This window comes from Xiphophorus hellerii, chromosome 20 (genome assembly GCF_003331165.1).
Source record: "Xiphophorus hellerii strain 12219 chromosome 20, Xiphophorus_hellerii-4.1, whole genome shotgun sequence".
Taxonomy (NCBI): domain Eukaryota; kingdom Metazoa; phylum Chordata; class Actinopteri; order Cyprinodontiformes; family Poeciliidae; genus Xiphophorus; species Xiphophorus hellerii.
In genome coordinates this window covers 28,761,206-28,784,309 of record NC_045691.1, presented here as the reverse complement: position 1 = coordinate 28,784,309, position 23,104 = coordinate 28,761,206, and the positions used below count along the sequence as shown (strand labels likewise).

General features: G+C 38.7%; 3 protein-coding genes across 4 annotated transcripts in view; all 3 read right to left on the bottom strand.

Moving 5' to 3' along the window:
• Positions 1–3,151: 3,151 nt before the first annotated feature.
• LOC116709852 (uncharacterized) lies at positions 3,152–5,320 on the bottom strand. 2 transcript variants are annotated; one of them, XM_032548524.1, is made up of 3 exons: positions 4,015–5,320; positions 3,828–3,921; positions 3,152–3,400 (listed from the first exon to the last, which is right to left on the bottom strand). In XM_032548524.1, the coding sequence occupies exon 1, from the start codon at positions 5,248–5,250 to the stop codon at positions 4,249–4,251; it is 1,002 nt and encodes a 333-aa protein (XP_032404415.1). In that variant the 5' UTR covers positions 5,251–5,320; the 3' UTR covers positions 3,152–3,400; positions 3,828–3,921; positions 4,015–4,248. The 2 variants fall into 2 exon arrangements, with proteins under 2 accessions (XP_032404415.1, XP_032404414.1); XM_032548523.1 differs by having other exon boundaries at positions 3,153–3,921.
• A 7,281-nt stretch (positions 5,321–12,601) lies between these two features.
• Positions 12,602–13,279, bottom strand: gnrh2 (gonadotropin-releasing hormone 2). Its single transcript, XM_032549980.1, has 3 exons — positions 13,147–13,279; positions 12,926–13,009; positions 12,602–12,802 (listed from the first exon to the last, which is right to left on the bottom strand). Exons 1-3 carry the CDS (start codon positions 13,273–13,275, stop codon positions 12,764–12,766), a joined length of 252 nt encoding a protein of 83 aa, XP_032405871.1. The 5' UTR covers positions 13,276–13,279; the 3' UTR covers positions 12,602–12,763.
• Positions 13,280–16,759: 3,480 nt separating this feature from the next.
• Positions 16,760–23,104, bottom strand: part of ptpra (protein tyrosine phosphatase receptor type A) — a 34,010-nt gene continuing 27,665 nt past the window's right edge. Inside the window, exons 19-22 of the mRNA XM_032550456.1 lie at positions 21,915–22,040; positions 21,584–21,735; positions 21,230–21,365; positions 16,760–20,676 (exon numbers count right to left, since the gene is read on the bottom strand). Coding sequence (XP_032406347.1) covers positions 20,602–20,676; positions 21,230–21,365; positions 21,584–21,735; positions 21,915–22,040 — 489 coding nt within the window. The 3' untranslated portion in view covers positions 16,760–20,601. The remainder of the gene's footprint in view (positions 20,677–21,229; positions 21,366–21,583; positions 21,736–21,914; positions 22,041–23,104) is intronic.

Sequence of the window (23,104 nt, the reverse complement as noted above, 5' to 3'; positions counted from 1 at the left end):
TAGTTGTAATAATGGCCCATTTCTTTATTAACGTTTTTTGTTTTTTTTTTAAACCGTTTCCAAATACCCAGCCAGCATACCTAGGTGGGCCCCATATGGGATAAAAGAGGGCTGTCATATGGGTCCCAAAAGGGTTTGTCCACGGGTTCCATGGTGGCCCCTCATGGGTTTGCCCAGGTAGATTTCAATGGGCTCTGACTGGGTCTTCAGTGGGGCCCAGATAGTTAACTTACACGAGGCCCATCTGTGGCCCACTAGGGTGCTTTCAGGAATAATTACCTGGGCCCCAATTGGGTCTGAACTGGGCTAGAATATGGGTAACAAGTGGGTTTGTCCACGGTTTCCATGGTGGCCCCACATGGGTTTGCCCAGGCAGATTTTAATGGGCTCTGACTGGGTCTTCAGTGGGGCCCAGATGGTTAACTTACACGAGGCCCATCTGTGGCCCACTAGGGTGCTTTTAGGAATATTTACCTGGGCCCCAATTGGGTCTGAACTGGGCTAGAATATGGGTAACAAGTGGGTTTGTCCACGGTTTCCATGGTGGCCCCACATGGGTTTGCCCAGGTAGATTTTAATGGGCTCTGACTGGGTCTTCAGTGGGGCCCAGATGGTTAACTTACACGAGGCCCATCTGTGGCCCACTAGGGTGCTTTCAGGAATAATTACCTGGGCCCCAATTGGGTCTGAACTGGGCTAGAATATGGGTAACAAGTGGGTTTGTCCACGGTTTCCATGGTGGCCCCCCATGGGTTTGCCCAGGCAGATTTTAATGGGCTCTGACTGGGTCTTCAGTGGGGCCCAGATGGTTAACTTACACGAGGCCCATCTGTGGCCCACTAGGGCGCTTTCAGGAATAATTACCTGGGCCCCAATTGGGTCTGAACTGGGCTAGAATATGGGTAACAAGTGGGTTTGTCCACGGTTTCCATGGTGGCCCGACATGGGTTTGCCCAGGTAGATTTTAATGGGCTCTGACTGGGTTTTCAGTGGGGCCCAGATGGTTAACTTACACGAGGCCCATCTGTGGCCCACTAGGGTGCTTTCAGGAATATTTACCTGGGCCCCAATTGGGTCTGAACTGGGCTAGAATATGGGTAACAAATTAGTAGTTCCACATTTTCCATGATGGGCCCATATGCTTTAGCCCATAATGGTTTACAGGCCCTGACTGGGTTTTCAGTGGGAACCAGATGCCTTAATCCTTATAGGAACAATGGGGTTGTTCTCACCTAACCTTGAAATGAATAACATTCATAGATATGCAGTCTTAAACAAACCAAAGTCCTAAAATGCTTTATCACAAAATTTGTTTAAAGAGAAAAAAAGAAATTTCCTTTGGTCAAGGCTTTTTATTTTGTAAGCAGAAGTTATTTTATACCTCAGCAATTATTAGAACTTAATTAACAAAGCAAAAGGTGCCACAAGCACAAATGGCGCTCTTAAACAACAACAAAAAAAAATTAAAAATCTACAAAATTGTTCACATGGCATTTTTGAACAACAAACTTGTTTACTGGTACATACACACACCTTTCACAAAACATTTTAGAATAACCTGCATGCATGCTTACACTTGAAAGCTCGCATATTATTGTAACTGTCCTTCTTGGAAGACCTGCCCACCAGAGTGAGAACTGGCAGCCTCCCTACTTGCTCTAACTCTCCTATTCCCACCTCTGTCACGGGCTCCAGTGAACCACTTTGAGAGTGCCTTTTCCACATCTTTATGTGTGAGTCCAACGATGGAACCATTTCTTTTAAGTGCCCCTAAAATAACAAGCAAAGGTAGAAACTGTATTAGCATTTTACTTTAGTACAATGTAACATTCATGACATTTGCCTCTCCCCCTTCATGGGGCAAAAATGCTTGCAAAGATCTGCCAAAATAAAAGCACTCGAGTCTTTATTATTATGAACACACACTAGATTCTTAGTTCAAATTGAAAATATCCATCTATATCTTTCTTATACTGATATAAGAAAGGTTCTATAGTTATTTTGTATTGTTTGAAATACAAATATTTAAAATTTTTGTCAGCTATCAAAAGTTCTTGAGTGAAAGAACACTATGTGAATAAAACCAAAAGATTACTACAAATAAACAAAAGGCATATGACAAACAAAATAAATTAACAAATGTTTAAGGAAAAAAAGTGAAAAGAAAAGTTACTCTGACCATAAAAACTGATATTTACCATACACAACATCAAAGAGACGCAGGTCCCGGAACTGGTGTTTCCCATGTCGGCCAAACAGGTTGAACTGGACTGCTAATTCATGGGACATCAGGAATCGCATAGCCCGTCGTATTGCGTCATCCAAGGATGCTCCTCCAATTTCTGCAACCATGGCAACCTTAAATATAATGACAATTGCAAGACAACATTTGAAAATCAGGATGCAATTTAGTTTTTATTAATTGATTTGTTATTGTTTCACACATATATAGCTTATATGCTTAATTTTATACATGGACAAAATGCCAATTAATTTATGCATCAATTTAAGGGAGGCCTGTCACAATAAATTTTTCTGGACAATAAATTCCCAGAAGTTACTGTGATTAAATGTTTTACAACCATTTTCAAATAATATAATAGTAAGAACACATTCTCAAAGATTGATAAACTTTGAATTCTAATGAACAATGAGCATTGCAACTGGAAGACAATTTAAATATCCAATTATGAAGTCTTTGTAAACAAATGTGTACTTCAAAAAAATGGCAAGTTGAGACCTAAACACCAGACTGAATACTTGTCAAGCAGTTTTTAGTAGAAACAGAAAAATTATAAATTATGGGAATTTGTTTTAATTTATCATGTCATTAGTTAATTGCTTACTGCAATGGGGCTAATTTAATGTTAATTTTTAAGGAACAAAATTTTAACTTACAACTCCAGACATGAAGTCTGAGTCACCCAGCTTCTCATTCATGCCCAGGACATCATTGATTGTACACATTGGAAAAACAGCTCCTTCAGGTGGTTCAACCGGTGGTGAAGCAGATTTCTGTCTCAGCAAGGTACTCAACAACTGTCCGTGCAGTTTTTGTGTTTCTCTAACCTCCTCAAGAAGTGTAACCAGCCTAGTAAACATAGCCTCTCCCAAGCTGGAGCTGCTCCTGCTCAAAGAAGTCCCAGGAATCATAGAAAGACTTGCAGTTGTGCTTCTCTGATTTGGAGTTGTGCTGGGGCTTCTCTGATTTGGAGTTGTGCTGGGGCTTCTCAGATTTGGAGTTGTGCTGGGGCTTCTCTTTCTGGACACACCGAGACTACACACTTTTGAGGCAGATCCAACTGTAGTAAGTTCCAAGGGAGGAGAAGGTGGAACTTCATTCTCTGAGGAGTTCACACTGTCTTCACTTGAAGAAAATGTGCCCCATTTGTGGGAGGATCTGAAATGATAAATCAGAATTTAACAAGTGGTAAAAGTTGGTAAAAAAAACAAACCAAAAAGGCTAGTCTAGTGAGCAATTTAACTATTTTATTTCAAGTTAACTGTGAGAGATACAGAAATAAGATCCAAAAGATAAAACGTTACAGTTGAACCTATGACAACCAATATGGTTAAAAAAACAGTAATCTAGTTCATTTAAAGTAGGAATGTGGCAAAATCTATAGTAAAGCTCACAAGTAGTAGCATTTTTTCCTGTGTAATTTTCCATTCTTACAAATATGTTGTTCCTTTAAGTCCTGAAGGATGAGAAAAAAAGTAAAGCAAAGAGAACCAAATGGGTAAAGGAATTGAAAGCGGCTCAAATGACAACTAGGAAGACAGAAGGTTTAGAGTTGTGTGTTACATAAGTCCCTGTTCCACACTACCTTCTACGTCGCTTTTCTGGGATATCATTATCTGTTTGAAGATCTGATGTTGCTTCTGCCCTTGCAAGCTTTCGTCGTGCTTCTCCATAGCAGTCTTTAGAAAAGAATTTTAAAAAAAAAGGATTAACACATTTGTAAATCTAAAGCTCACGTTTTCAAAATTTTCATACAAGTAAATGTTTGTCACCTGCATTTCCAAGAACACGCACACAGCATATCTTCCATGAAGCATCTGGCTGTAGTTGTTGCTTTACTGCTTTAGTGACATTTATACCAAGGCCTGCTGGCCAGAAGCACTGAATCTTGTTTGCATCAGTAAACCAACATGATGGGATAATATCCACCAACTTCTTTCCCTCTGTTGATTCTTCAATGAATTCCACGACGCTGAAGGACATGCTGGAAGTTCATATTAAGTAAATTAGTGGTCATGTAACTGAGGAAAAACAACATGACCGTTCCGCAAAGGAAGGACTACCAGTTTTTTTGTCAGGCTTGTCACCGGTACACCATAAAGATGGTCAGAAAGTTGTGTCATAGTTCTGATTCCTAGACAAGATGAATCAATAGGGTATCTGCAGAAACAGTCTTGTTGTTCATAAAATTGACACACAGTGTACATGGCTCCAGATAACAACTGTATTATATTCCTTATTACAGCAACTCTGCCCTCAACATCAAAACAGTTATCTCCTACACAACATGATATGACGGTTCCCTCATGTCTGTACTGCCTGAACTGCATGTGAGCAGGAAAGTCTGGGAGAGTTGGACCACATGAATGTGGAATTTGAGCTTTACTCTGTCTTCCATCTTCTCCCAGAATGGGTTTTTCAGCTAAACGCCGGACGACTTGTTGGAGAGGATTTTGGGGTCTTCGTACAAGTCGCTTCAATGTCCCAAGATAATTTTCAAAGGGAAAACATGAAATATTGTCCAAGGCACCATATTTTCTGGCATCATCAGCTAAATGTATGAGACAGTGGGTGTTGTAGACCAAGTGTTCTGTTCCATACAACTTCGCAAAATTGGTAACATAACACTTCAACAGTTTTCCAGCATAGCCACAGTATTTACAGCACAAAACAGGACTGAGAAGAATTGTCATTGCTATTGAGAGCAACATAAAGTTGTTGTACATTTGTGCTGATAGTCGTCCTTGAAGAACCACTGGGCCAGTGTACAACAGAAATTGTCTGAATTCTGTTGCCTTCCATTGACTGTACTCCATCAGTGAACGTGGTTTTCTAGAAAAATTTCTAGGAAGGTGATCTCTCACTGATTTCAAGTGATTAGAAATAATTGAAATGGTAACTGCAGACAGACGACACCTTAAAGGTCCTTTGATCCACAAACTTATAACTTTTTTAACATGTCCTAAACAAACCAGATGCATATAGTCAAGCACAAAGCTTGACACCATTCCTACACCAAGCTGCTGCAAGGGTGAAACTCCATGATGGTGGTCTTCATCTGTCAAAAGTTCAAAAGTTTCATCTGTTCATAGAGGTGCTGTACAATCAGGAAACACAACCTTCTTATCCATGTAAATTCCATGTTCTACACAGCGTTCACAAGAGCTGTAGCCAGAATGACCTTTGATACATTTCAAAAATGCCCGAGCAGGTGCATCACAGATGAAGGCATCTGGAAGTGCAACATTAAAATGTTTTCCTCTGTAATTCAAACCCTCTTGAGTTATTGACTTCAGGTCTTCAATAAACTCTTTCAAGTATTTCGTGACAGAGTCAGGCTTGGCCACACCTGCATACAAGCCAATGATAAACACACCAGATTTTGGAAATTCCTTAATCATGGCCAAAATAGGCCACAACTCCATTTTTGAACTTTTGAAGAGTGGTAAGCCATCAATGTTCACCCGGAGAGTCAACGTATCAACTGAAAGATGAGAGTCATTTAAAAGCTGTGAAGTTAGTGTCTTAGCCAGTCCAAAATGATGGTAAATACCATGTCCCATTTCTTTCACTTCAAAGGTTTTGGGAGTTGACAAAAGACTTCTAGAATCCTTGGGTAAATCCAAACCATAGTGCACTAAAATATGTAGCAGCTCTGTCAATGCACTGTGTGAGATATTTCGATTTGCTGCCCAATCAGCAAGCTTTACTTTAAGTGTACGTGTGCGATCAATTTCTTCAGACGTGCTGTTCAAATCTATTTCAATGCTACTGGCAGTAAATTTTCTTCCAGCAACTGATTGTTCTTCACGTTCATCTTCAAATTCTGCATCAGTCTCTTTTTCACTCAAATGAGCTTCAAAGTTCCACTCTTCACTGGAAATCTGGTTGTCCACTTCCGAAGCATAATCCAAATCAGAAAATGTGCCACTTTTGACCTTGAAGTCTTCCAAAAACTTTAAATGCTCAGAAACTTTGGCTTTAATTCGTCTTCTTTTTGTCCGAGAACTACAATAATAATCCATTTTTTTAAATCTGTAAAAACACAAACAAAGCACACTTTAAGATGGCTATTTACTACGGAATGATAGAATACTTGTCTAAAGACTGAAATATAATTTTGTCTTTGCCAAATGCTTTTTTATTTAACACAATAATTAATCATAAGAATTTTACTATTAAAGGTACTTTATGTGTTAGTTGAAATTTAAAAGGTGATAAGCAAGGACAAATTGAGTTTTCAGGATGTAAAATTAGTATGGAATTAAAATTTATATTTCACAAGAAGTGCAACAACCAAACAACCTGAGTAAAGACAACATCCCTGAATCATAAAATAAATGTATATGTCTCAGATGTCACAGTTTTTATGATACTAATGCAACTGGTTATCCAGTTATTACTCAGTGCACTGCTTATTCAAATATTGGCAACAAGTATATAAATAAAAAAAATACTTGATTAAGTACGTAATTAGCAAAATCTAGAAAATAATTCAATTTTGATTATAAATTTAAAGATTGTTTCAACACTGATTTGTGTCAAGGGATTTCTTTATTTTGAAAATTTATAACTTGCATCATGTCACTCTTGCACACGCCACTGAGAAATATTGCATTTGTTTCTATGAATCTACTTAAAATTGCTTTTTTCTACAGATTGCTTAATTTCTCCAGACAAATTTGAAAGCACATTGACAAAATTAATGTTAAACTCATTTATAATTGCCTTGGTGTCATTTAAAGCATTATCGATTAGATCTTTTACAGTGGCAAAAGCAATAACCTAACCGTTGTTAAATGACTCATCTTTCAGTTCATATTTTAATTCTAAATGTTAACATTCATGGGGTACCACTCTTCAGAAGTGGTACCCCACTTCTGAAACAAACTCTGGTACCCATGACTAAGGAATTTCCTAAGTGTAATGTTATTATAGAGTCTTATTTATTGTCAGTTTTGGCAGAAGTAGTAATTTGTACATAAAGCTTGCCTGATAAAATGGTTATAAAATTGCAACAAAACATTTAATTCCCAAAACCTTATGAAAGTAAAAATTATAAAACTACCTTTTTCAAATTGTTGATGGGTGATCTTCACAGTTTCGTGCTCTTCAAGTCTGCAAAGAAATATATTTTCATAATGCAGTTAATATAACATTTGGGCTTCTCCAAAAAATAATATTAAGGCAAAACAGCCTATGTATTGAGCAGGGGTGTCAAACCCCAGTCCTCAAGGGCAGGTGTCCTGCAACCTTTAGCTGTTCCTCTGCTGCAACACACCTGAATAGAATAATTAGGTCATTAAGGCTCAGGAGAACTGATCTACACAAAGAGGAGGTAATTAAGCCATTTCATTCCAGTGTTTTGTACCTGTGGCACATCCAACAACTGCAGTTTACCGGATCTCGAGGACTGGAGTTTGAGACTCTTGGTATAGAGTACTCACTGTAGCCATATATTGTAAACACTGAACAGTTTCACTAATGCAATTATCCTCATTTACTGTGTATAGTACTGTGACAAGACAGTAGTATTAATCCTAAGAGCAGTTTAGAAAATCACTAAGAAATCACTCCTAAAATATTGCACGTATTAAAGAACAAGAGCTACACTTAAAATATTGCAAAAACAACAAAAAGAATTCTTCATCTTTCAATCTTTGATTCAGGAGTGGCCACTGAAGAACACAAAACTGTGCAGATTGAAACAAACTCTGGCAGAACAAAACACTTTAAAGTGTCACTTACAAAATAAAAAAAAGGATTTAAAAATATTTACTATACCTTCATCCTATTTACAAAAAAAGCTTTTATGCCAAATATACTGAAACCACATGTGCCCCATATAGTGTTGCCCATTTCTATCCCATTCCCAGTTAGCCCACATTAATGCTGAAAAGGACCCATACATTTAGCCCAAATGGGTCAACAATATGGCTCCCATTTTAGGTTAACCATATGGGGCTCATGAAGTTAGCCCAGATAAAACCCATGCCCACTCATTACCAATCTCGCCCAAAACAAAACGATTCAATGCAGTTTCATTAAAAAAAAAATAATAATAATTAAAAAAAGCACCCTTGCATGGGTGGGTCCCAGCCAAGCTAGCATGCATGAGACTCATGTACATGAAAAGCTCATGTACATAGAATGAAATCACAACAGTTACTCTTTTTAAATCATGCAAGTGGTTTTATTGTCTCAAGACACTGAAACAAATTCTGCTAGCAACTTAGATTCTTTAGTGAACCGAATTTATTCTGCTGCGTTAGCGCTCAAATGAACCAATGGTAGCTCAGCAAATAATGGCGCCGCAATATTTGAAAATGTTATGGCCCAAAACAATACGGAGTTTGAAATCGCTCTGCACCAAAATATTCTTATCTTAATGATGGTAGATAACTTATTGTGTGTGTTTTAACAATATCAGAAAAAACTGTCACAGGAAAGGATAAAAAAAAAACAAAAAAACATAAATAATCTTTTGGGGTACGCCGGTCATCCAATCTGTTACGACCAGCACATTTCTTTAACTGGGGATTTAAAATCTCCCTAAAATTTGATATAATGCAGGTAAAACAGATAGAAGAGAAGTACTTACAGATTGTTTCGTAGGACAGCCAACCTGCAGACTCCGCGCAAACAGACTGATGAGGAGAATACGTTGGAGTGTGAAACCGCATATCCATCCGCAGTTAATTTTACGTTTTCCAAGAAATTCAAGATTAATTTTGAGAGTGTTACATCGGTTTAACAAATGTAAAACCGATGTAACACTCAAAAACGTGCTCAAACAAAAATAAATAAATATTGTCGTCCTCCTTATTCAAATGTTCTTTGAAACTATTTTCTTTCGCGGATGTGTAAAATGCCTACTTCAATTCACCAATCTTTATTAGCAAAGGTGCCAAGAGCACAAGTGTTAAACTCCAGTCCTCAGATGTCCTGCAGCCTGTAGATGAGCCACATGTACAAAACCCTGGAATGAAATGGCTTAATGACCTCCTCCTTGTGTAGATCGGTTCTCCAGAGCCTTAATGAACTAATTATTTTATTCAGTTGTGGTGCAGCAGAGGCTCATCTATACGCTGCAGCACACCTGCCCTTGAGGATTAGAGTTTGACATCGCTGCAATAGAGCAATAAAAAGATTAAAAAGATCATTGCAACCAGATTAAAATATATAAAATTAATCATTAATAGAAATGTTAAGTTTTTATTTCATTTTATTTATGCTGACAACTTGGAAAATGTTTGCAGATATATGAAACAGATCGCGATGCTCAAAATTTTAGTCTTTCACTTGATAATGAGTTTTGTTTAAATTTATTTTCTAAACATTTTGTAATATTTTTCACAATGGTCTGATCTGAACAATTTCTCCAAATAAGAATTAAATCCTGTTGTGAAAAAGCTGCAATAAACCCTTTGGATTAAAAAAAAAGCAAGGTGAAAAGTCCAGATCTGAACCTAATTTTGAGTGAGCAGAAGATTACATATACATGGTGCATATTTAAAACAGATTATGTCACAAAAATCACATCCAGACTGGACTGGACTGTTCTAGTGTAAATAATAAAAAGAAAAACCGTTAGGGGTTCAAAGTGTAGTAAGAACAATACTGAACTGTTTTAAAAAATAAAGCATTGAAGCATTATTTTTTAATGGCAATATCCTGGTCTTTTTGGAAGCCTAGTGTCATGTCGGTGTTAGTAAATGAGCCAGACACAGAGATCACATAGTGAGCATGTTTTAGATTCAAATACAATACACCTTGGTGACTTCCAAGACGAGGTAACCATCCAAGGAAAGCTTTTCCTTCTGTTGACAGAAAAGCTTATGCAATTGCTTCTACACTTTATATCAACTCCATTAGAGGCCAACTGAGTACAAATTGCCTTGGCAAGACCATCAATCTGATATTTTGGGTAATTTTCTTTCCAAATTTTTATGTTCTTGCTCTAGCAGCTTTTGCTTTTGACATATAGTGAAAAGTTTGAAAGTTACAGGTTAACCACATTGTCTATTAAGATGTTCCACAGTTTTGTACCATTCACTGACATAAAAATCTATAGGTTCCACATTTCCTTGTCGAGGTCCAACTCATGTACGGCCATGTTTATGTCATGTGGGTTCAATGTGGTCAGCCCACATGATCTTCTCATGTTGGGCCCACAATACTGAAACCATATGGGCCCCACACAGTGTAGCCCGTATCTGTCCCATTCCCAGTTAGCCCACATAAAAAAGGACTAGGGCCTACATATCCACGCCCAGGTCCAACCCATGTACGGTCAGCCCATGCTTATGTCAAGTGGGTTCAATGTGGTCAACCCACATGGGCTTCCCATTTTGCGCCCACAATACTAAAACCATATGGGCCCCACACAGTGTAGCCCGTTTCTGTCCCATTCCCAGTTAGCCCACATAAAAAATGGACTAGGGCCTATATGTCCATTCCCAGGTCCAACCCATGTACGGTCAGCCCATGCTTATGTCAAGTGGGCTCAATGTGGTCAGCCCACATGGTCCTCCTATGTGGGGTCCATGATACTGAAACCATAAGGGCCCCACACAGTGTATCCCCTTTCTGTCCCATTCCCAGTTAGCCCACATAAAAAAGGACTAGGGCCTACATATCCACACCCAGGTCCAACCTATGTACGGTCAGCCCATGCTTATGTCAAGTGGGTTCAATGTGGTCAACCCACATGGGGTTCCCATTTTGCGCCCACAATACTAAAACCATATGGGCCCCACACAGTGTAGCCCATTTCTGTCCCATTCCCAGTTAGCCCACATAAAAAATGGACTAGGGCCTATATGTCCATTCCCAGGTCCAACCCATGTACGGTCAGCCCATGCTTATGTCAAGTGGGTTCAATGTGGTCAACCCACATGGGCTTCCCATTTTGCGCCCACAATACTAAAACCATATGGGCCCCACACAGTGTAGCCCGTTTCTGTCCCATTCCCAGTTATCCCACATAAAAAATGGACTAGGGCCTACATGTCCATTTCCAGCTCCAACCCATGTACGGTCAGCCCATGCTTATGTCAAGTGGGTTCAATGTGGTCAGCCCACATGGGCTTCCTATGTGGGGTCCATGATAGTGAAACCATAAGGGCCCCACACAGTGTATCCCCTTTCTGTCCCATTCCCAGTTAGCCCACATAAAAAAGGACTAGGGCCTACATATCCATGCCCAGGTCCAACCCATGTACGGTCAGCCCATGCTTATGTCATGTGGGTTCAATGTGGTCAGCCCACATGGGCTTTCTATGCGGGGCCCATGATACTGAAACCATATGGGCCCCACACAGTGTATCCCCTTTCTGTCCCATTCCCAGTTAGCCCACATAAAAAAGGACTAGGGCCTACATATCCACGCCCAGGTCCAACCCATGTACGGTCAGCCCATGCTTATGTCATGTGGGTTCAATGTGGTCAACCCACATGGGCTTTCTATGTGGGGTCCATGATAGTGAAACCATATGGGCCCCACACAGTGTATCCCCTTTCTGTCCCATTCCCAGTTAGCCCACATAAAAAAGGACTAGGGCCTACATATCCACGCCCAGGTCCAACCCATGTACGGTCAGCCCATGCTTATGTCAAGTGGGTTCAATGTGGTCAACCCACATGGGCTTCCTATGTGGGGTCCATGATAGTGAAACCATAAGGGCCCCACACAGTGTAGCCCATTTCTGTCCCATTCCCAGTTAGCCCACATTACTGCTAAATAGGGCCCATACATTTAGCCCATATGGGCCAGCCCATATGGGTCCCATGCTACGTTAACCATATGTGTCTCATGCAGTTTGCCCAGATAAAACCCATGCCCACTCATTACCCATGTAGCCCACAACAAACCCAAGTGGGGCCCACTCATGCATGCTGGCTGGGTAGGGTCATATCCAGTCAAAAAACGTCAATGTTTTTGGTTTCGGTACAGCGCCTTTTTCAAAGTCTTTTAAAAATAACAATCTGAAAAATGTCAAACACTTGTATTCCTGCTTTAGTTAATTAACCATTAATCATGTGGCTGCATTTCCAGCAGAGAGAAGGGTTAGAGTTAAGTGGGGAGATGGATGGAGCCAAATCAGTCCTGGAGAAAACCTGCTAGAGGCTGCCAACCGATGACTTCAGACCAGCCAGTGTTTAAAAAATCACCGTACGTTAAAGCAAACTCATTTGTTAGAAATCCAGCTAAGAATCTGTGGTAATGCTTGAAAAAAATATCTTCACAAAAGAAAAAATGTGAGTGTGTTATTTCAATTTTATTTACTAGCCCGCAAAACTCTACCTTTTGTAAATGTTCAGAGTTCGGAGTACTTTAAAAATAGGCATCACAAAGAGGTTAGTATCAAAATAGACACTTTATTTTGGGCTATACACTTTTCATTTTGAGTTGCCACTGAGAAAAAACACGTCAGACAAAACTACACAGAGTTGTTCCAAGATAAAGACACAGGAGAACATGGTCACCAGGTGGAAAAGCATGCTGGAGACAGGAAGCTGTTACTTTCTCTTCTGGAGCTCTCTGGCCAGCGCATCCAACTGTGAAGAGAGTAAATTAACAAGACGTTACTGAGGCACTAATTACATTTTATAAATTCAAATACAATGCTGTTGATATTTAAATGGAATCATTGATAATCTGATCTCTCTATGTTAACTTACAACAATGTTTCTCAGGGTATTCCTCCGCTGGGGTCTCAGATAACTGCATTCCCCTGCCTCACACAACTTAATTTCCTCTGACATCTGAAGAAGACAAACAAGACAAAAACAAACAAAAAACAGACGGTATAACCACCAGGAGAAAAGGGTGAAAAGTTAAGTAGTCTGAATGAATGACTAAATTATCAAATTTGTTAGATATACATATAAATATATAAAACCTCTGATGCTCCAAAAGAGTCCAGCTCCCTTTTTCCTCCAGGATACCAGCCGTGGGACCAGTGCTGAGCATCTGAGAGCTGAGCGCTAACACACATAAGAAGCACGAGCAGCAAAACTAGTCGAGACATGACACTGACACATAAAAGAAAATGGATCATTAAATTCGAAAGGAATTATTAACTCTAAAATGTTTTATCTAAAGCTATATGTTCAAGTTTGTTTTTTTTTTTTTTGTCTTGTTTTTCCGCTTACAAACTCCAAATTGTTAGAAAGTAATCCCAAAATATGATATGACAATACTGCAATTTGTAATATTTGGACCAACGGGTATTTGCTTTCCTCATTTTATCTTCCTTTTTTTTTTTTGCCACATCAGCAGCGTTCTCAAGCTCTCAAGTTGACTTTAGGAAACAACATTTGAGTTAAAAGATAAAATCAGATTAGCTTGACCAAAAGATTTCAGTCACAATAAGCCAGAATGAAAATATCCTTACCTGTATCTCTCACAACTCCGTAGATGTTCTATAACGACGTTTCTACAGTCGCTCGGAGGGTCCGGCCTGGTTGTGGAGCTAAAACGGTGATTCTCAATATCCTACAATTTTCACAGATACTTTTATGTTTCTCTCCAGCTTCTTCCTCCTCTTTAGTATATATACCCCATTTCCAAAACCCTGGCCAGGTCCATTACTGACCCCTTTGGCTTGCTATGCCCCTACAATTAAAATGAAGGGTCCTTGAGGACAGTAGGTCCACAAGACCTGACCAAATCCAATTATCCCCTGCAAACAGTCCTGAACGTCCTGAGGTGCTCAACCAGGGATGTGACTCACACAAACTTTACCCATACAATGTTTGATTTTCATTGAATATTGGGTACATTCTGTTTTTTCACAAAAAAAAAGATCAATCTGTATCATTTATTTTTTTTTGGAAATTAGCTATTTCGTTAATTTGTAAGTCCTCGCAGAACCACTGGTCTAGTCAAAACAATTTCTCATTCCTGTAGAACTGGACTGGGATTGCGTGTCTGATCTTGCTGGGTTGTTATGATGAAGATGTTTAACTGAAATGTGAGGCGCCACCTGCTAATGCTCGTCTGAAATGTGACCGAAAACAAGCCTTGCTAACGTTCATAATCTACTGTTGCTCATTGAGAAATCAAGACATCTTTGAATTAGTTGATTCGCTGTGAGTTTAATTTTCTTTGAATGTAAACTCATTATATTCAGCAGAAGGATTACATTTCTGTTCTTTAAAGTTGAATGTGACAACAGCAACAACCATGAAAAAGTTATGTCCTGTTTCGTATTTTAGAAACGAAGAGAATTCTTGAACGGCGAAATAAATTCTTCATTGGATCGCTAATGTAGCACAGCTTTAACGTTAACCGACATCTGACTGGCTGAGCAATCCCATGTGACGAATCCTTCCTGGAAACACATAATCGAGAAGGTGCTCACTTAATAATTTTCCTTAAGCGCTTTTCTCTTCAAATCCAATTTATTTTCATAAGCAGTCCACACAGTTGGTAACCTTCATGGTCATAGATATAAAGTACAACAATTTAAAAGCAGGCCATAAAGAGACATGCCTGAGAGTCATTTTTGACTCATTTCAGGTTTTAATCAGTTTAGATCACAATAATTTGAACTTTCAGTTCAACATCACACATTTGCCTTCGTATTCAGAGACAGATTATAATTTGTGTTCATTTTTATCTAGTGCTCATCTTTGTTAGTTTCTGTTCATTTTGTTCCCTTCACTTAGTCGTTAGTGAGACATTTGGGGAATTCACAACACATTTCATTCTTGATTTGACTGATTTCTAGCTCTCATAGATTTTTCTTATACGTTAGCACTGATTTAAAATAAATCCAAATTGTTTTGCTACAGAGGTTGCTCCATGGGGGCGGCTGTGGCGCTTTGGTAGAGTAGTCGTCTTGCAATCGGAAGGTTGTAGGTTCGATTCCACATGTCGATGTGCCTCTGGGCAAGGCACTTAACCCCAGATTGCCTACCGATCTGCGTATCGGTGTATAAATGTGTGTTTGTGAGTGCGACTGGGTGAATGTGACTCTTGTGTAAAGTGCTTTGAGTGGTCAAAATGACTGGCTATATAAGATCAGTCCATTTACCATGGAACATTAGGATTGGTTCATGAACACTGATATAATTTAACATGGCTTACTATTTCCACAAGAGGACATAAAGCCAGGAAGCAACCAATTTCAAGTGTTTACTCTTTTTTTTTATTCTCATCACACATGATCTCTCAGACCCTACTGACCTCTCAGTGATGGAAAAAGTCTGGGCTATGTGATGGCAAGGGGAACAAACAAGAAGGATTCCTGCTCAGGGTTATATTTACTTTTTAGCAGAATCTCTTAAGGCTCTTGATGCAAAGTGATTCTGTGTAACCCGGTAAGGAAATGGTTAAGTGCAATCCCTGGTCTTCTAACAAAAAAACCCCCCCAAAAAAACAAATATGGACAAAGCTTGATTATACTTTGTGGCATTTTTCTAAAATATTAGAATTAGCTCAAACCCTCTTCCTCATCTTTCAATCATTTTCCTCCAAAGGATAATTAAATAAAGCAGTTTAAAATGTTTACCTATCATGTAATGTAGATGTCAACTCAAAAAGTGCTGCTGACTATCTGCTACATGGCCACTACTCACCCGTCACTTTGTGGTTTGGTTCAGTCATGAAATAAGACAGGTTCACACCCCGATTAGACTTTTACTTTCAGGTCGGCACTATAGATGGCTACATAAAAACCAACCATCAGAGACTGTTTCTTCCCCCAGGCTGCCACTCTGATGAACACCATGTATAATTACACTATTTGTAAATACTCTTTTGTATAAATTATTCACAATATACATATTTACAAGAAAACCTACTACTTATCATTAACATTATTATTCTCAAGAAAAAAAAAACTGATTATTTCCTAAAATTATATATATATATATACTGCTCAAAAAAATAAAGGGAACACTTTAAGTGTTAAACACCTGTTTAAGTGTTCCCTTTATTTTTTTGAGCAGTGTATATATATACATATATATATATATATATATATTAAGGATTTTCTTGTGCTGAGCAGCAATTAACCTGATCATTTGAAACCTAAACAACGCTGACCTCTAGTGGCTAAAACTTGTATTAATGAAGATCCACACTCTAGTCATGGGATTCAGAGCTGAAATTATACTAATTTACCCTAAAGTTGACACATACTTTTCTCTTTTTTTTAAACCAACAACAAAAAAAGCAACTTTAAGTCAAAAATCCTAATTAGGAATAAAACAGCAATTGTTCTACACAAAAGCATCTAATCATATTTACAACAAATAAAAGAATGGTAGTGTAAAATAAGATTCTAAACTTTTTTTCAAAACTGTCCCCCTGTGATGCAACATAGCAAATATGATTCAGCAGAACAAAAAATAATCACCTGCTTCCATACGTTTGTAGTCTGGATAAATCACGTCTCATAACAAAAACTAATTCATTGAGTAAATTAGCCAAGCTAAAAGCAATTTGTCAACACATTCATTTAAAGAGGCATGCATATATGTTGGGCAATAAACTCAGAACAAACGTTAAAATTTCAAGCACTTTATTAGGTTTGAACAGTATCTTGCTTATAAAGGCCATTTGGCATTATATAATTATATATAATTTTATCATATATATAATTATATATATACATATATGAATAACAGAAACACTAGTAACAAACTTGAGCAAATAAAATAAAAAAAAAAAAAAGATTTGCTTAAGACTTTTATACCAAATTAAAAATGGCCAAAACGTCTAACATTTCAAAATGGTCCAGATACAGTTCAGTTAACACCTTGATAGAAAAAAAAAAAAAGGGTTGAGGGAACAAGAGAAATCAAACAAGCGAGGCAGCAGACAACAATGACATATAAATAACCTTACATTATGTACAAAAGAAGGGTGAAAGTGGACCATTTAAACTGTCCCAAAGACAAAGTTGGAGGAATAAGTGGATCAGAGGGGAATAGTTAGATAAAAGACACGAGGGTGATGAGAAGATGGATTATATGCTCTCAGCTGCTTCTCTTTGATTCTGTCGAGGCGCCCAAAATGCCCACGTTGGACATATCAAAGCCATTTCATTATGATAAAAGAAGCAACTATATTTCTTACAAGGGAAAACAAAAAAACTATACATATTTACTCATAGAAACCCACAACTGATTAGCTGTCATGGACCCATATTCAGCAGATATGGAAATGAAGCCAGAACAATTCAAATTAAATCAATCACAAAAGCATCTAAGGGTTAGTCTCATCTATTCATACAAAGGGATGCAACCGAAGGGAATGTGAAGAAAAGAATGATCGACACAGTCTTGGATTGTGGCTCCCCGTCGATATGCCTCACAGAGGATCCCCCATCGGTTGGACAGGCGGTGGCTCGGGAGGTGCATGTGGAGGAAAAATAAAAGTCATTGCTTCCACTTGTGAGGGTAAAGCCTGGAGATTCAACTACCTTCTTTATAAACCTACCATTGAGGCACTTTTTAATTCGGTTTTTAACGTTAGATCATATGTGGGTTGGCACAGTGTCATGATTGGCTTCCAAGCAATTCCAAACTATGCGACAAACCCGTGTAACTTAAACACAGATTAAAAAAAAAAAACAACAACCAAAAAACATCCACTTTTCTATCAAATAACAGCCCCAGTAAACGGCAGCACAAATGAAGGAGGAGCACGGCACTTAAGAGACGAGTGCACATTTTACACCTTTAAAAACAGAAAATACGAGGATGCACAGTTTCAGTGAACGGTCAAACTATCTGCTACTTTTGGATCCACATATGGCTCTTAAGAGGGGAGCCCTGAGACCTGAAGGAGCTTCGGAAAAATTTAAAGACGGCCTCCGTCTTCGAATGGCAAGACCACATTTTCTCTCTCTCTACCTCTTGTTAGATTCGTCGATTTAATAAGGGCTTTACATTTTAGTGCAAATATTGCGGGAGTGCTCAGGCAATCAACATGACGCATTCACCCGTTCTCAGACTTAGGCATGCACTTTCTAATTGCAGGAAGATAATATGATTGTGCTAATTCCTTTTACAAAGGTCATCGAACATCAGTGGGGTTCATGTTTTGTAGATTGTGCATGACAATGGCTGTGTTTGGTGTGAAACAGATCTAAAATAATTTTAAAAAAAAAAGAGACTCCCATTGAGGAATATTATCTCAGTACCTCCAGTTCAGTCAGAAAGGAAGAGAAACTCTGAATTGTACAACCAGTTAATTCAAACAATGCTCATGTCGGCCATTTCCAAAGCGAGCTCAAGTGAAATTAGGAACATCCTCATGGTTGAATCGACATCATTTGTCTTGCATTACAATCGCAAAGGGAAGAGCCTCAACAGTGACCTCAGTTGTAAAGTCACTGCAGCTCAAGTAAAATAATATTTAAAACCAAACAAAAAAAAAAAAGTGAATCTCAAAATCTGAGCAAACGAGAAGGGTGCAGCTCTTTTTGTAAGAAATGAGTGGGAATTATCCTCTAAAGAAGTGATAAGTGTTGTATGAATGTTTCTGAAGATAAAAGAAAAAAGAACAAAGCTGAATATTTAAAACTTACTGAATCCAATAACACAATAAAGTTGTGGCTTTGCTCATTTCACAAACAAGGTGCTGATGCTAAACGCATTTTAGACCATAGACCATATTACTTGTTCAACTTATTAATTAGAGAACCTGTTGACCGGGCGATCGGAAACTCAAAAATCTGACCTTTCTTGATTGATAAACGCTTCATACCTAATTTGTAACAACACCACTCTTTGGTGTAGACATAGCAAATAAAGGAAGGGGAACTGAACTTTGCTATGTTTAGCTCCAGTGAAGTCAGAAGACACACAAAAGTAGGAAACTGTACTTCCTGTGAAGTTTTGGGACATGTCTGCGGCTCATTCAGGCTACGAGAGAGTGAGAAAAACTTAAAGAGAAAACGAAAAATCAATTTTATTCTTCTGAGCTTTCAAATATCAGACTTAAGGTAGGGCATCTACATTATTAGCAACACACATTTTGAGTGCCGTTTTAGTAACAAAATCCTAATTGCCAACACAAGATGCTAAACTCTGTAATCGTTTTGCCTTAGTTTTGAAATAGTAAAACCCTGTTTTACAGTAACTGCTCTCCCGTGAGTGTGACTTCGCCTCTTCTTCTTTTCCAACTAATTATTGACTGCTCACTGCAGGAAGGCTAGAAAAATGTCTTCAATGATGTTCTTACGTCACAGTTCTTACAGGAATAACTGACTCAGCTAAAATCGGTATCGGCAGGTCAAAGCTTTACAATAACCAGACTAGATTGTGGATGGATGCGTCTCCACCGCGCCACTTTGTTCTGAAAGTCAAAAGGAGGTCGGTAGTTTCTCAGACTTCAGAGCTACATGAGTGAGTGAAGGACTTTGGCACACAGCAGACAGTAATGGGAAAACACAGTGGATCTGTTCTGCCAGCTTATACGTCAGCGTAAAACACACAAACTCACGCAAATTCTCCCGATATTTAATGGGTGCGTGAAAAACCTGAGATTATGAGCTACGTCAAGGAAACTCAGATCTGCAATAGTGAATCAGCTTCCTACCCCTGAAAAAGGAAAAAGAAAGAAGAAGAAATAGGTCTCGATTTGCCAAATTAGATGGTGCAGGCAGGTGCAGAGAAATGGCTTTTACCCTGTGTGTTTGTGTAGCAACATGTGGGAGCAGAAAACAGGTCAGGGTTTTACTGGGAGATGTTGAAACTTCTGCTACCTGTTGCTACAGTGAGGCTCAGGCGAAGTCAAAAATAATCTTAAGTCTTTGTCCCTAAAAAATTAAAATAAAAAATAAAAATAAAAAAATAAATCCAAACATCATTATCTTGACGCTTGATGTTGCACATTAGCCACCAAAAACATTTGGTTTGTATTCATATATATTTATATTTTTATATATCTGTATATACCAATAAAATACAATACAGGTGCCACTTGAAAAATGCAGCCAAACTCAAAACTGTGTCTGAAAACAAAGTGATAAAATGCAACACAGTAAGTATATATATACATGTTTGTTGGTTGGGGGGGGGGGGGGGGGGGGGGGGTAACGATGTAAAGCAAGAAAAGGGTGATGGGTTGTTATCAACATCCTTACAAAAGATTCAAGAAGGCATCTCAGTAATTTTGTGTCCATCTGCACTGCCCTGTCCTCCAGGCGTAGACGTCGGTTTCCTGTTCCGGCGGGTGGTAACTCCGATCCGCTGATTGCGTAATCAGTCCGTCTTCATCATCCACGAGATTGGGAGAATGCAGTTGCTGCAAGACATTTGTGTGTGTTCTGGTACACGCTTATACTTGTAATAGGTGTATGTGGATATCCATCCGTTAATCCGTCCATGGCAAGGCCCTACTTGAAGTTGGCGTAGTCAGAAAATGCGTCAATGTATTCCTGGACCACTTTGTAGCAGAACTCGTACTGCTCCTGAGGAGACGGTGGGGGAGGAAATGTCAGCTACAAGCACCAACACAATGCGCTCAGATTGCATTTAAAAAGGTTTACAATACATAAAGTGATGTTCCTGAGGTTGTTTGTGCACAAAAACAGTAGTGCATGCAAATATATGTAAAAACCGTCTTAACTGGAAATAATTTGAGTAATTTGATTAAAGCGTGACCCTTGGCTTAGTAAAGGTATAACTCCCACATACAGGCTCATTACAGAGTGATAGATTTCAAGTCTATTTCTCTTAATTTTGATGATTATGACTTGCAGGTACAGAAAAACGTTTATATAAGTGGGTAAAGGCAATAGATGGCTGACTGAACTGAATATTAAAATAATTAGAAATTGGCCTTTCCAAAAGTAATCCCATGTACTTGTTCAGCCTGTTTCTCTGTTAAGGAAGTCCTGGTGGCTTTAATAGCAGCATTTATCTCATCTTCATTGTCAGTCTGGTGTCTCTCATCTTCCTTTTGACAGTACTCCGTAGACTCTCTGTGGGGTTTAGGTATATGGATGATTGACAGGCTCTTACCAGTGTCTGCACCATGTGCGGTCTCTGCAGTCTGAGGCTCTTCACGGTCTGGAAGACATCCAGGATCCCCTCTGCTTTCACCCTCTCCAGAACTGTACTAAGAGCACAGAAAGTCCCTGTCCGGCCCGCACCGGCACTGCAAACAAATATCACGGGTCAAAGATAGCAGCTTGACTAGCCTCTCTGTAATAAATAACAAAAAATAACTTCTAAGACCACAGGCATTATCATGGCACACAGGATCATTGCTGCTAGCGGTTGAAACATCTGAAAAATTGACCTTTTGATTTCAGAACCATTTCTCCAAAGTTCCTAAAAACGAGAATAAAATACATGTGTGTTTTATATTCACACCTGCAGTGCACAGTGATGGGATGGTTGCCAGACTGCTGCTGCTGTTTCTGCACCGCCGCAATTATGTTGATCATGCCTTTACCGTCTGCAGGGATGCCCACCTCTGGCCAGCCGTGGAAATGAAACTGGCGCACAAGTCGAGCCTTGTTCTCCTGTATAATGATTGACAAAAACTGATTGAAAAAAACAACAACTTTCCAATATGGTACAAGGCCAAGACACTGTTGAACTACCTCTAATTCAAACAGAGTTTAAGATGTTAGCTGAATGCACTCATTCAAAGTTGCCAAGGAAGAAGTCTTCTGTTTGGCATTTTAGCATCCTTCCTTACCCTGCTGTTGGTGACCAGGAGGTCGCGCACCGTGTAGCTCTCGTTCTCCTCCTCCCTTTTAAGCTCGACGATGATGTCGCCGTGGGACACCACCCCGTCACTGGGCCAATACTGAGCACACTTATCCTGAAGGACACAGTGGAGATGCAAATATCATGGAATTCACAAAAACGTCCTGGTAACTTAAATATTTAGGCATGTTTTGTAATTTTTAACTGTATGTATTAGGGATGCAAACAATTAATCAACTTACAAATAATTTTCTATTTATGGTTTATTAGGTTCAAATTAGTTCCAATCGATTAACTAGCGACATCCGCTTCGATCTTCTGTTAGTGTTGTAGTTTGGACGCCACCTAAAAAAAAGGGCGCCACTGGTCATCCCTAAGAGCAGCTGTTGATACAGAAACTATTAATAGTTAATAGTACAAACAGAGTCTTTTTTATTATTATTTGTTGTGATAGTTTCCCAACAGAGCCTGTAGTGGGGTTAAAAATTTACTTTACGTTGTCCTGTTCTGAAATAAACACACTTGACAAGCTGCGCATTAGTAGCGCTCGTTCAGCCGAACTTCATAATGGAGCAGCGTTGACCTCTCAACCAAAGGTCACTGCCGTACTACGAAGGTGAGGATGTGATGATAGGAAAGCGGAGGGAATTATGCTGAAAAATTGTTACATGATAGGAAAAAAAAAAACATGACGCCATTAAGCAAGGTCAGTTTTGAGGACTGCAGTGAGTTAATGCGCTCCATGCAGCGAAGTTTCCGCATCCCTTGAAGAGCAACCACAGAGAGTATTTCTGCATGAATATCTCTCAGTTTATGGGGAATTAAGTGTTTCACGTATTCTATTTTATTTTATTCTATTCTATTCATATATTTTTCTATTCAGCAACTTAAGAGGTTCGTTTCTTGTTACATTTTACAAACAAGTCTAAGTTTAAGAAGTTGAGAAAACCACAATTTTCTGTTTATTCAGTCAGCACTTAAAATAATGAATACAAAATATTAAACTTTATTTACTTTTTATTTTATTTATTAGTGTATTATGAAAAATATTCTCCATTATGTTATGAAAAGATGAGTAGCTGGAGTTTTTTCTTCATAAAAGAGAAAACTCCAGTTTTTAAGAAAGTGGCTGCTTATCAACTAATTGTTAATCAGCCAATAAATCAACTTTAGATTGAT

Bases quoted from the DNA above. Each gene is read 5' to 3' on its own strand.
- gnrh2 (XM_032549980.1), bottom strand. From the start codon at position 13,275: ATGTCTCGACTAGTTTTGCTGCTCGTGCTTCTTATGTGTGTTAGCGCT. The intron at 13,010-13,146 runs GTTTTATATATT...TGTCTTCTTCAG, and splicing joins ACTCTTTTGGAGCATCAGAG to ATGTCAGAGGAAATTAAGTT. The intron at 12,803-12,925 runs GTAAGTTAACAT...CTCTCTTCACAG, and splicing joins ATACCCTGAGAAACATTGTT to TTGGATGCGCTGGCCAGAGA.
- LOC116709852 (XM_032548524.1), bottom strand. From the start codon at position 5,250: ATGGTGTCAAGCTTTGTGCTTGACTATATGCATCTGGTTTGTTTAGGA.